Source organism: Petaurus breviceps, unplaced genomic scaffold (assembly GCF_028583685.1).
Source record: "Petaurus breviceps papuanus isolate PSGF00001 unplaced genomic scaffold, PetGlider_PUasm1.0 90692, whole genome shotgun sequence".
NCBI lineage: Eukaryota > Metazoa > Chordata > Mammalia > Diprotodontia > Petauridae > Petaurus > Petaurus breviceps.
In genome coordinates this window covers 1,073,229-1,087,589 of record NW_027187313.1, presented here as the reverse complement: position 1 = coordinate 1,087,589, position 14,361 = coordinate 1,073,229, and the positions used below count along the sequence as shown (strand labels likewise).

Genomic DNA, 14,361 nt, shown 5'->3' with positions numbered 1-14,361 from the left:
AGTAAATTACTTGCCCAAAGTCACTTAGCCAATAGTTAAGGTGGATCTCAGATGTTCAGACTGCCAAATCCAATATTCAGTCCAATGTTTTTTTCCACTTTAAAATGCAGTCTCATTAAATGAAGGTTGCCTGTCACTATTATAGTTGAAGTAAGTCACTAAATAAGTGGGAATCTAATTAAATAATTTCTTTCCTATTTTGAGTAGTTGATAGCCTTTCTCTTAATCACATTAATAAGATGATAAGGAGATTGTGGTGATGGATTAATATCAATTTCTTAGAAGTATGTTCAAGTCAATAAGCTTGGGTTTTGATAAGATTTTTTTCACTTTTATACATGTAAGGTAAAACACCACAAGTTGTAACAAAACAACCCAGATCTTTCATGCCAACACCTGCAGTAAGGACACATTTGCCAGAACCTGCCTCAGCTACTGAGCTGCTCAAACAGCCACATTCAGTTAAAACCACGGAATTGAATGGCATGGAGACGTCTTCTTTGGACCAAACTGAAAAATTAAACCAGGTGAGAAATTTTGGAGGTGACAATGCTTAAAAAAAATTCATTGTTTGCCTCTTAAATATAATATATGCCAATTATACAATAAAAAACAGCTATAGATTTTTAAAACTAAAATTGTTTAGTTATTTCAGAGATAAGTAGACTAATTTTTCACATGGAAGTGCCTTGGTATCCCTAAAGCTTTACTAATTGTGATCTAACAATGAATACATATTTGAAAATAAGTGCCATTAAAGTAATTTTAACTTAAAACTCAAAGAAACAAAGGTTCATTTGGGGTATAATGTATGGTGATAGATTTTTAAAGACCTTTTACTTAGTGCCAAAAATAACATTGAAAAATGGAAACAAATGGAAATCCATTCTGTTGTCAGAAATGTTCGTTGCAACTTTGGGATGCTAGTGGTTAGGAGAGTTCCTCCTAGCTTAAAAAAAGTCTTGGTAATGTTCACTATGACAATGTTTGTCAAGAATTAGTGTAGGAAGGGAAAGTTCTAGGTAAAGATAAAGAGTAAATGAAGACTCTTCCACTTGACTAATAGTACCATTGTAGAAGATAATATTCGTTATGATGGGAAATTCTAAAGACTATTTTTTATCGTAAACCTTGAATGAATGAATAATAATTGAATGTATCTTACCTTGCTTGTTGATTTCTGTTGAAAAGTGCATTTGCTTAAGGAAAAGAAATGTCATTTTGTATCTTTATATTTTACCTTTTACCATCTTCTTGACACCATAATTTTATTTTTTTATTTTTTGAAGCTGGAAAATACATTCAAATCAGTGATTGCACAGATTGGACCAGGAGGGACCATTAATTCAGAACTTAAGAAGAAAATAAAATTTGTAAGTGTTCTGTACTTTTGGGAAATGCATAAGAGCAATGGGATTTGGGGGGAGGGGAAACAGACTGGTGTAGTGAAAGAGCCCTGGATTTATAATCTGAGGACCTGGGAATAATAGAATACTGTTAACGATTATTTTTGTGACATTGGACAACTTATTCTTGTTCTTTTCTTAGGGAGTTCAGAATGTGATTTACAGTCTTCATCTTTGTCCCTTTATACTCAAGAACTTTAACTGACCAATTGTTATTGTTAGAAACCCTAGCCTTCTAATTCATCAGTCTCTTCAACTCCCATGACCTTCCCACTATCTCTACCATATATAGACATGGTCACATTCTTGATTTCATCTCATAACTGTTCTTCTGCTTAATCTAGAACTTTGAATTTACTTTTTCTGGGGTTTTTTAAGGGTTCCTTCATAGATGCTAAAGTAACATTTTTCAGAAATTCTTTGTTTGTCAACTCAGCAAAACTAGATGATATCCCTTTCCCTCAGCTAACACTTAATAAGGCCCTTATCTTTCTTCTGTACTACTATAATAACCTTCTAATAACCTAATTAACCTGCCTTTAATCTTTGCTCTAATTTATCCTCTACAGAGCTGCTAAAATAAAATCTTTATAAGATCTGAGCACATCATTCCCATGCTCTCATAAACCTTGAGGGCATCTCTGACATTTCTAGGTCAAAGGTAAAACTGTTCAGCCTGACACTCAAAGGCTTCTACACTTTACGTAACTTCACATTCTAGCACTGATACTACTCCACTTAATGAACTCTGTATTCTTGCAATTCCCTGAACTTAACATTACATCTCCATGCATCTGAACTGTTTCGAAGGATTGAAACACTTTCTTCTTCTAATCTTTGCATCTTAGAATCGTTGTCTTCCTTTGGTCTTAGGCTCAACTGCTACCTCCCATGACACCTTGCCTGATTTTTGTTCCCCACTTGAGTTATTAGTGTTCTCATGCTTTTCAGTTTACTCTGTTTTTGTATTTTTATTTACACACACACACACACAACGTTTTGAAAAAACCTGGGAAAATGTGAGCTCCTTGAAGGCAAAAACTTTTAATGTTGACTTTGTATCACTTAGCAATGCTTTGTACATCAGTGCTTAATAAATACTTGTTGAATTGAATATTCAGAAGTTAAATTTGACTTGCCTAATTACCATTATGAAAGTCTTATGTCGGAAGGGAATACAATTTTTATTTTATTGTTTCTATTACTAAACCAAACTTAATCATCATTAACACCAAACAGAATTTCTATTTTATTCAGAAAATATCTCTAAAATTTGATCTTTGGCCCCCTTTTGTTAGATAGAAAGTACTTTCACTTTGAGATTATAGCTACCTTCTCCTTGCCATACTCTTTTCTGTAACTGACTTTTTTTCTTAGTTAATCTGCAATGTGCTTTGAAATATTTACTAATGTTTCATTTTTGGCCCTTCTGATAATATTAATTGTTCTTTTTCAAACCCATCTCTATCATCCCATAGTTTAACCCAATGCAAATATTATGATTATTCTTATCCTTGGGTAAACACTTTTCCACAGTGTCTTACCACAGTGCTTGATTGTGGTATGAAAGGAACGTTTGTTTCTCTAAAGCTACATCAATAGAATATAGTTCTCATAGATTCTGTTCTTTGGAAAGGCTTCGAATATGGTCCTGGAAATAGATAACTACTTTCCTAATACTAGCCTACATAAGTATAGAGAGACTCTTCAGCAATGGCCTGGCTTTAGGTGATAGATTCTTTGGTCATGGCAGCCATGGGAAAAAAACCCATAAAATGGCCCTTGGCACCCCTTTGTGGCTATGTGCTTCTGGAGTGATGGTGGTAGAGTGGCAGAAGGGGGACATTAATTCATCTGTTGGTATTCTAAATATTATATAATTGACTCATACCTGAGTTACATACTACTATACTGAAAAGTGTATGCCATACTATGCTACTGAACGAACCAAACTTGAGAATTTCACTATAAATGAAACCAGAAGACTGAAAACAAAGGTTTATCTCAACAAATGAATGAGTGTCAGGGTTGTCTTGGAGAGGCAAAATGTAGGAGTTGACTATATTGTACACCCAAAGGCAACACAAAATATTTCATTTGAATACTTTATCCTCAGCACTGCCATAGATCATATCTATAGTCTATACTTCTTTCATTATTTGCAAGACTGGACATGATACTTCGCTAGTGTTCTTTATATTTTTATTATGCATATTATGGTTCTGCTTTATTTATGCATCAGTTTACAAAAGTCTTTCCACGTCTTTTTTGAATTCCTTATATTTGTCATTTCTTATCGCATGATAATATTCTGGCTTTTCATTTTACTGAAGGCCTAGAGTGATGTACCCAGTCATACAGAGGTTGTAATTGCAGAGCTATGATTCAAACCTGCCTCTGATTCCACCTCCAGCAGCATCCACTGCAGTTGTACTCTTCTTGTTCAAAGCAGCTAACTATCCTGCCTGTCTCTCCAGCTTTGCTCCAAAAATTCTTTTGCTGTAGAGGGTTTTTCTGTATTAATTCTTTGAGGTCCTTTGCATTTTTCAATGTTCATCCTTTGCCCTCCAACAGAATGCTTAGATTTGCTAGGAAGCATCCTGGGATCTAAGCCTTGGTTTTTTAATTTTACATGTTTTGAATTTCAACTTTTCTTCAGCCATTTATAATTTTACAGGAAAATCTAGTGTGATTTTGACTAATTTTTTTTGATATGTAATCTTTTTCCTGGCTAAGAGTATTTTCTCTTGGTGTTTTGGTTTTAAACTTTAGCAGTGATCCTCTGGGTGAGTTGTGTTTTAATTTTTTCTTTTGTAGAGGACTTCTTTCAGTTTGCAGTATGTCACCCATTTTTTATTCTCATAAATGTTTTTGAATGGTTTCCTGAAATATATGTAATGGGGGAGTGGAGTGGTTATCAGTCTTCTAGATCTATTGCTTTACATATAATGCTTCCAGATATTTTCCATGGTCTTTTTTTTTTCTGAGCTAGTTTTTCTGCTCCTAAAGCATTTGCTATTATTTCTACTATATTTTACTCAGTTTTATCCATGTTTTAAAATTATTTATATTATTTTTATGTCTTTTACCATTGTCTCCTCAAATTTCTTAATTTAATTTAATTCTTCACTTTATTTCTTAGCTGTGTTCATGTTTTCTATGTCTTTTGTCATTTTAAAAATTTCTAGTTATTTAATTTCCCATATATGTCTGTTACCCTGATGAGGCTATGTGGTATTATAGCTAGAGCACTGGATTGGACATAAAGGCATAGGTTTGAATTTTGGCTTGACCTAGGGACAGTCAGTTAACCTCTGAACCTCATAAACACAACTAGCATTTATTAAGTACTTCTTAATTATCAGGCTCTGTGCTAGGGCTTGGCAGTACAGATCCAAAGAATAAAACAATTCTTTCTCTTAAGGAACTTACATTCTAACTTTTTTCAATTTAATTTCTAAGTTTCCACATCTTTAAAATGAAGAAAATACTAGTTACCTACGTCACATAGGGTTGTTGTAAGGATCAAAATAAGTGCTTTGCAAAGCTTAAAAAAATGTGAACTCTTTTTTTTTTAAGCAATTGGGGTTGAGTAACTTGCTCAAGGTTATACGGCCAGTTATTTTTGGTGTGGGCACCAAGTATCTGAGGCTGGAACCGATCCTGGTTCTCCTGACCCTGGGGCCCGGCACTCTTACTCACTGCACCACCTGGCCGTCCCAAAAATGTGAGCTCTTATTAACCATTTCAACCTTTCAGGATTTCTTACTTTGTTTCTATTAAGAATTTTTTTAGTATAAATTTTCATCACTTTCAGTGACTTTTCCTTTCTATTCCATTACATATACATATGTGCAAGAGTGTGTATATGTACTGTACATATATATATTTTACTTAGAGTGCTCTTCAGCCTGCTCATTTTAAATGAGTTTCAGTTTTCATGTAAGAATAGTCATTTTACTTATTTTCTAATATTTCTGTTCCTATTTTTAAACTGAATATAGTTATTCTTTCCAGAAGATAAGGTCTTCTCCCAGTGAATTTACCTATTGCCTACAAAGGGAGCAGGAAGATAGCATAATGGATAGAGTACCAGGCCTGAAGTCAGGAAGACTCATTTTCCTAAGTTAAAATCTGGCCTCAGACACTTACTAGCTGTATGACCCTAGGCAAGTCACTTAATTGTTTGTCTCAGTTTCCTCATCTGTAAATGAGCTGGAAAAGGAAATGGAAAACCACTCCGGGATCTTTGCCAAGAAAACCTGAAATGGGGTCACAAAGAGTTGGACATGATTGAAATGACTGAACAACAACTGCCTTCAAACAAACCTAAACCATCTTCATGCTTAAAAAAAACCCAAAACCTTTACTAGACACTGCTCAAGCTATTATCTATATCTTTCCTCCCCTAAACTTTAAGAAAAGGCTTTCTATGTTTACTGACTTTCTATTTCCTCATGATCTTCACAACCTCTATAGTCTGACTTCTGATTTCACCACTCAATTGAAACTGCTCTCTCCAGAGTTATCAGTGATTTACTAATTGCCAGATCTTTATGACTTTTTCTCAAGCCTCTTCTTCTTTGATCCCTCTTCATTATTTGATATGACCACCTTCTCCTGGCTCCTCTTCCTCCCATGGGTTTTTGTGACATTTTTCTCTCTTGGTTCTCCTGCCTGTCTTACCACTCCATCTCATTTTCCTTTGCTGGATCATCCTTTCATGTGCATTCCAAAGCTGTGTCCTGGGCCTTTTTTGCTCTCTGTAGCCTCTCTGACTTGGTGTACTGGCCCACTTACTTTACTTGTGTATGCCATTCCATTTCCTGTTTCTGGTCCTTTGTACTGGCTGTGCCCCATGCATGTAATACACTTCTTTGCTTCTGAATCCTTGTCTTCTGTCAAGATGCAGCTTGAGCAGCACCTTTTACATGAAATTTTTCCTGATAACCTTCAGCTGCCAGTGACCTCCTCAGCTAATATTGCCCTGCATCTATTTTGTTTGTATCTATAGATGTGTTTTTCCTGCCAACAAAATACATGTTCCTCTAGGAACTCTCTAGGCAAAGACTGTTACTTTTCTCTTTGTGTATCCCTGGTGTTAGCCCAGTGTCTGGTACATATGAGGCACTTGTTGAGAGACTAATCTTCAGGGATGTCCAGTATTTTCAAATACTGTGGAAAAAGTGCTATTCAACTTGGAAAAAAGTATGCAGAATTTCTGGTTGGGCACCAAACAAATTGCTTTGGAAGCAGAGAAGTTCTGGAAGGTAGAGGATGAAATTAATTTATTTTCCATTTTTGCTGTTCTTTTACCTCCTTGACATTGTTTCTGTCACCAAATTGCTTCACTTCTGGGTCCAAGATTATTCAACATGCCAGCATTTTACTGAACTAGTTGTAGATAATTTTATTTTATTTTATTTTTTAATTTAATTTTTTTTAAAGCAGTTGGGGTTAAGTAACTTGCTCAAGGTTACATGGCCAGCTAATTCTGGGTGTGGTGCTAAGTATTAGAGCCCGGATTCGATCCCCAGGTCATCCCGACACTGGGGCTGGTGCTCTTACTCGCTGTGCTACCTGGCCACCCCAGTTGCAGATAATTTTAAAGAAATTTTCATATATATTTATACTGTCTGTCCTTTTGCCTTAAAATATTCAGTACATAGGGGCAGCTAGGTGGCACAGTGAATAGAGCACTAGCCCTGAAATCAGGAGAACCTGAGTTCAAATCCAGCCTCAGACACTTAACACTTACTAGCTGTGTGACCTTGGGCAAGTCACTTAACCCCAATTGCCCTGCCTTCCCCCCTCCAAAAAGACAAAAAAAAAAAGCTTAAAAAAACATTCAGTACATATCTCCCCAAAATTAAGATTTAACAAAAGCTGAAAATATTCAAATTTCTGAGGCCTCAGGGTGGGGCTAATCCTGTTTAGTAATAGTTAGGTTTTTTAAAAAATTATTTATTTGCTTTTAATATTTAGTTTATAATATATAACATTTAGTTTATAATATTCAGTTCCACAATCCCTTGAGTTCCAGATTTTCTCCCTCTCTTCTCCTCTTCCCCCCATGGCAACATGCAATCCCATATAGGTTCTACAAATACCTTCACACGAAACATTAGTCAGATTGTAAAGAAGAATTATAACCCATGGAATGAACAATGAAAAAGAAGGAACAAAACAAAAAAAAGAGAGAGCAAGTAGTTTGTTTCAATCGGCATTCAGACTCTGTACTTCTTTCTTTGAATGTGGATAGCCTTCTCCATTATGAGTCCCTTGGAGTTGTCTCATAATCTTGCATTGCTGAGAGGAGTCCAGTTTGTCAAGTTAGTCATCATAGATAGGATGTGTCTGTAATTGTGTACAAAGTTCTGGTTCTGCTCTCTTTACTCAGCATCAGGTTATTTAAGTCTCTCCATGTTATGAAATTCGTCTGCTCCTCATTTCTTATAGCACAGTAGTATTCTATTACATTCAAACACCACAACTTGTTTAGTCATTCTCCAGTTGTAGCAGTAAGCACTCCAGCATCCCCACAGTGGCTGCCAACACAGGTTCTTAGATCTGCTTTTCTAAAGGAAAGCAACTCAAGATGGGTTAACAATCTTGCTTTAATCAATCAAACATATCATTTACCTAGTTCATGGGAAAAAGTCAGCACCCCGAACTTCAGAGTATACAGACAGGTTACAAGCAGAATTTACAAGACAGAGAAACATTTCAAGCAGACAGGCCTCCAACTGTCCAACCATTACATTCATACCTTAGTCACAGTTACCAGAGAGGGAAGCATCAACATCTGGATTTTCAAAGCCCGGGGACTCTCAACGGCTGCCCAGAGTCTCGTCTGGTCAAATCACACAACACTTCTCAAAGTGAGCCCCAAAACAACGCCTCATGGCAGGGATTATATAGCCTTCTCCTGGCTCAGAGAATGTAACAACCCTCTCAACACACTGCCCCAATCACTAAGTGTCTCCTGCAAAACAAGCCTCTTACCACAGGCCTCAGGTGCACTTAAGGCTATCAAAGGGCCTAGGGGCAGGAAAGATCTTAAAAATTTACATTCCCATTACACCATTTGATGGGCATCCCCTTGTTTTCCAGTTCTTTGCCACCACAAAAAGAACTGCTATAAATATTTTTGTATGTATGGGTCCTTTTCCCACTTCTATGATCTCTTTGGGATATGGCCCTAGAAGTGGTATTGCTGGATCAAATGTTATGCACATTTTTATAGCTCTTTGGGCATAGTTCCAAATTGCTCTCCATAATGGTTGATCAGTTCACAACTCCACCAACAGTGCATTAGTATTCCAATTTTCCCATATCTTCTCCAGCATTTATCATTTTCCTGTTTTGTCAGGTTAGCCAATCTGACTGGTGAAATGTAATACCTCAGACTTGTTTTGATTTGCATTTCGCTAATCAATAGTGATTTAGAACATATTTTTATATGCTTATGGATATCTTTAATTTCTTCCTCTGAAAACTGCCTGATCATATCCTTTGACTATTTATTAAGTGGGGAATGATTTGTATTCTTATAAATTTGACTCAGTTCTCTGTATATTTTAGAAATGAGGCCTTTATCAGAGACACTGGTTGTAAAAATTCTTTCCCAATTTTCCACTTCCCTCCTAATCTTGGTTAGGTACATAGTTTTAATTCTTGCCAAACAAAGTTTTAAATATCTAGTTAATCAGTCTGAAGTTTTCTTTTCTCTAGGTCGCATCCAGATTTCCAAAAGGATTGCTTATCTCTAAGCTGCTTGGAGAGTTTGAGGTAAGAATTTTGTTTTCTTTTTTACCAGTTAGAGCTTGTAAAGTTTCTCTTCCTAAGGAGAGTTAGAAATTGTTCTTCTTCATTGGTAATCCAGTTTGCCTTAATTTTCTTTTGGTAGTTTTAATTATGTCATTAAGGCAGTGTAATATAGTGAGAAGAGCTAAGAGCCTTGACTCAGAAGACCTGAGTTCAGGTTTCATCTATATGCTTTACTAGCAATGTGACTTTAGACAAGTCACCAAATGCTCCCAAATCTCAGTTTCCCTATTGATAAAATGGGGATAATATTTGTAATATCTATCTCCTAGGATTGTTGTGAAGGTTAAATGAGTTAATTCACTTAAAATATTTCATGACAGTTTACGTATGTATGTATGTATGTATATGTATCGTGTTTCCCCGATAATAAGACCTATCCCGAAAATAAGCCCTCCCCTTACTGTGTAAGATTCCTCTAAAACAAGCCCTCCCCCGAAAATAAGCCCTATTGAGATTGCTACTGTAGTGAAGGTGATCCCCTGCGCTACATGCTACATTACGGTACCCTCTGTGTGCACCGTCCCCCCACCCCGGGTGAAATGCATGCCGCGCTCCGAGCTGCATCCAATCAGAGCTGCAGCAGTGAGCGCGTCATCCTGTTCTTCCCCAGTGATTTGCTTGTTGAATAAAGGTACATTTTTTTGTTCACATTTACCTGTTTATTAAAATTGCTGTCAATGTTCATTAAAATAAGCCCTCCCCTGAAAATAAGCCCTCTGGTGTTTTTCTGTCCAAAAAATTAATAAGACAGTGTCTTATTATCGGGAAAACATGGTATATGTAAATATAATGCATTTCACATTACTCATTTCCTATTACTTTCTTAATTTCTTTCTCTATTTTTTTTTTTTTGGCTTTTTTGGGGGGAGGACAGTTGGGGTTAAGTGACTTGCCCAAGGTCACATGGCTAGTGTGTCAAGTTTCTGGGGCAGGATTTGAACTCAGGTCTTCCTGACTCCAGGGGCGGTGCTATATTTACTGTGCCACCTAGCCACCCCCTTCTTTCTCTATTCTTAATGTTTTCTTTGTAGAAAGAAAAAAAGATTTGAGAACACTAATACCTAAATGTATCAATGGAAGATAATTTTTAAAAATACTAATTCTTTTTTTTTAAATGCTTTATTAACTTCTGATTTACATTGTTCGTTTCCGCCAGATTTTGAGTTACAAATTTTCTCCCCGTTTTTCCCCCACCCATCCCCCCAAAACAGCAGTCCTACAGGATATCCCCACCTCTGATCTGCTCTCTCCCATATTTTCTCCCATACCCGTTTCAACTTTTCCAGTAGGGCATGGTGGATCTCTATATTTCCCAATTACATGTAAAACAATATTGATAATAGTATATATATATTTAAACATTTGATTTTAAAACTTTGAATTCCAGATTCATTCCCTTCCTCCCTTATCACCCACCCTTACTGGGAAGATAAGCAGTTCAGTATAGGTTGTACATGTGTGGCTAATGCAAAACAATAACATAGCAGATATATTGTAAAAGACTGACTATATTTCCCTCCCTCCTATCCCACATCCCACTTGTTCTATTCTCTACTTTGATCCTGTCCCTTTTCAAAAGTGGGTGCTTCCAACTTCCCTCCCCCCCAGCCTGCCCTCCCTTCCATCATCCCCCCTCACATCCCCTCCCCCCCCTATTCTCCTGGAGGGTGAGATCCCCTATTTAGTGTGTATTTCCCTCCCTCCTCAAGGCAGATTCAATAGGAATAAGGTTGACCCATTCCCTTTTGCCTTCCTATTCTTCCCCTCCATTGTAACCATTTTCCCTTGCCTCTTCTGTATGAGATAGTTGCCCCACTCTGTCTCTCCCCATCTCCTCTCATTATATTCCTCTCACCTATTAATTTCACCTTTTAAGTATCATCCCTTCCTGTTAAATTGGTCCCGTGCCCTCTATCTATGTATACCTGTAAACATATATACACACATTCACATATGTATTCATATGCCTGCATACCCTTATATAAAGACATATATATATATATATATATATATATATATATATATAATATATTTCTAATCCCTTGAACTACTGAGAAAAGTTTCATAAGTTACAATTATTGTTTTTCCATGTAGGAATGTTAATAGTTCAACTTTAGCCAAGTGGCTCAGCAAGCAAGAACACCGGCCTCAGTGCCGGGACGACCCGAAAAATACTAATTCTTAAGATCACACCAGAGAGTATATGTTTTCAAAATGGAGTAAAAAAAGAGACCCAACTTGATCAGTTTAAATATCAGTATTGAGGTTGAGTTTAGATGTTTCGATCTCAAACTCTTTGAGATATTCCATGGTTGTAACAAAGGAAAATATTAGTTCCCCACTTTATATTGGATATGGTAGAAAATACTGTTCAGCAATGTCTAATAAAAGACATATATATATATATATATATATATATATATATATATAAGGTTTTATGAGAACCATGTTAAATTTTTTTTGTTTGCTTTTTTCTCCTCTTTTGTTGGCATTTTGTTTAAACCTCAAACTTCTTATACATAATTCTACTTAATAATGAAACTATAATGTTTTGACTTACTCAGGGCAACAAAAAAATTTTCAGGTTAGTGTGTCAATTGTTGAGGCACTATAGGTTTAAATGCACTAAGCCATTAACTAAAACACTTTATGTTACTGAGCAATTTATAGTTCAGTCTGATGATTCTCTGGTGGTTGCCCAGAAATGTCTAGTGTCATGTTATCCTTATGTTCAACTTCTAAAAACTCACATTCTGTATTTGATTGTAACCTTCTAATATTTCATATCTCCCAATGCTTGATCTCTCTTAATCCCATTCTTTGCCCTTATCCAGATCTCTATCTAGTCTTTCCATCCCTCAGTAGTTTTAGGCCATTACCTCTTTCTGACCATTCTCTTTCCATCCAGTCTTTCACCAGTACTTATCCAATTCAACATTACACAGTTCTCTACTCTCAGATCCCTTGTTCTCTGTCACAGCTCATCCCTTGCCAAACTTAATTCTTGGATTACTCTCATTATCTACCTCCTTGATAATGGATCTGGAAGAAATCAAACAACCCTGCTGATGGGACAGTAGAATTTCAAGTTATTCAACTTCAGTTCCTCTGCTCTTTTTACTAAGTCTTTGACAGTAACGTGGTCCTTCTTCTTGCCAAGGCCAACCTCTGTCTACATATGCTTTTGATCCTATCCCCTCCCATCTTTTCCACTAGATTGCAGCTTCATTCTTCCTGATTCAACCTCTTTCTGATCTTTAGCCCTTTGCTATCTACTGGTTCCTTCCTTACTGAGTTCAAACATATCAAGTCTCTCCCATCATTCATTTTAACAAGCACCTTTTATGTCAGGCATGATGTTAAGCACTAGGGATACAAAGAAAGGCTGAAGACAGGGTCTGCAAACAACTGCATAAAATAGATATGCAAACAAAATAGACACAGGATAAATTGAGAACATCAGCAAGAGGGAATGTATGTGAAAGGTATTACAGAGGTAGAATCAGAAGAACTTGGCAACAGGTTGGATTTGGAAGGGAGAGAATGAAGAGTCAAGGGTGACATTTATGGTGAAAGCCTGCATGACTTGGGATGATGTGGTACTCTCACCACTAAAGAGAAGTTAAGAAGAGGAGAGGACTTGGGGAAAAAGATAATGAATTCAGTTTGGGATCTTTGATTTTGAGATCTCTAGTAAGCAGCTGGAGATGAAAGACAAGGTCAGGAAGAGGTTAGGGCTGGATTTGTAGATTTGAGAATCATCGTTATAAAGACAATAATTCAATCTATGAGAGCTCATGGGCTTGCTGAGTGAAATAGTTCAAAGCGGGAAGAGAAAAAGGGTCCAGAACAGAACCCTGGGGGACACCCACTGTTAGTGAATATGTCCTGGACAAAGATCTAGAAAAACTGAGAAGGAATCAGATAGGAGAACCTAGAGAAGAGACAGTATCAAAGGCTGCAGGGAAGTCAAAAAGGATAAGGACTGAGAAGACTATTAGATCTGGCAATTGAGAATTCATTGGTAGCTTTGGAGAGAGCAGTTTTGGTTGAAGAGGTCCAAAGCCAGATGTTATGGAGAGTTAAGAGAGTAAGAAGAAAGATAGTAGAGATATTGGTTGTACATGGCCTACTCAAGTTGTTAAGATACAAAAAGGATGAGAGATATGGGTCAGCAGTGAGGATGATTGGATCATGAAAGGATTTTTTGAGGATGGGGAGACATGAGTATGTTCGTAGGCATTAAGGAAACCAGTAGCCAGGGAAAGATTGAAGGTAAATGAGAGAATGGATGTGTTAGTTTCTATATTGATGTTTCCCATCTTTGTATTCATTTCAAGTCTCTCCCCAGCATTCCCATAGAGCACTAGACTTGGAGTTAGGAAGACTTGGGTTCAAATCCAGCCTCAGAAACAGTGTTACCCTAGACAAATCTCTTCTTTTTGTCACCCTCAGTTTCTTCATCTGTAAAATGGAGATAAAAATAGCACCTCTCAGAATTGTTGTGAGGATAAAATCAGAATATTTGTAAAGTACTTTCTAAACTTTAAACTTCTTTGTAGGTGCTAGATATTATTTATTTGTTTGTTTGATTTTCATTTTTCAAATGCTTTATTAACTTCTGATTTACATCATTCATTTCCACCAGATTTTGAGTTACAAATTTTCTCCCCGTTTTTCCCCTACCCCCGCCCCAAGATAGCAGTCCCACAGGATATGCCCTCCTGCAATCTGCTCTCTCCCATATTTTCTCCCATACCCCCTTTGACTTTTCCAGTGGATCTCTATGCCTCAGTGCCTGTATATCTTATTTCCCAATTACATGTAAAATAGTATTAATAATAGTGTATATATATATATATATATATATATTTAAACATTTGATTTTAAAACTGAATTCCATATTCATTCCCTTCCTCCCTTATTACCCACCCTTACTGGGAAGATAAGCAGTTCAGTATAGGTTGTACATGTGTGGCTAATGCAAAACAATAACATAGTAGATATATTGTAAAAGACTGACTATGTTTCCCTCCCTCCTATCCCTCCTCCCACTTGTTTTATTTTCTACTTTGATCCTGTCCCTTTTCAAAAGTGGGTGCTTCCAACTTCTCACCCCCCCCCC

General features: G+C 36.6%; 1 protein-coding gene across 1 annotated transcript in view; it reads left to right on the top strand.

Annotated features, from left to right (window-relative positions):
- Positions 1-14,361, top strand: part of TDRD5 (tudor domain containing 5) — a 58,627-nt gene that overhangs the window by 7,739 nt on the left and 36,527 nt on the right. The window contains exons 3-5 of the mRNA XM_069065462.1: positions 346-527; positions 1,290-1,373; positions 9,141-9,197. Of these exons, the coding sequence (XP_068921563.1) occupies positions 346-527; positions 1,290-1,373; positions 9,141-9,197 (323 nt within the window). The remainder of the gene's footprint in view (positions 1-345; positions 528-1,289; positions 1,374-9,140; positions 9,198-14,361) is intronic.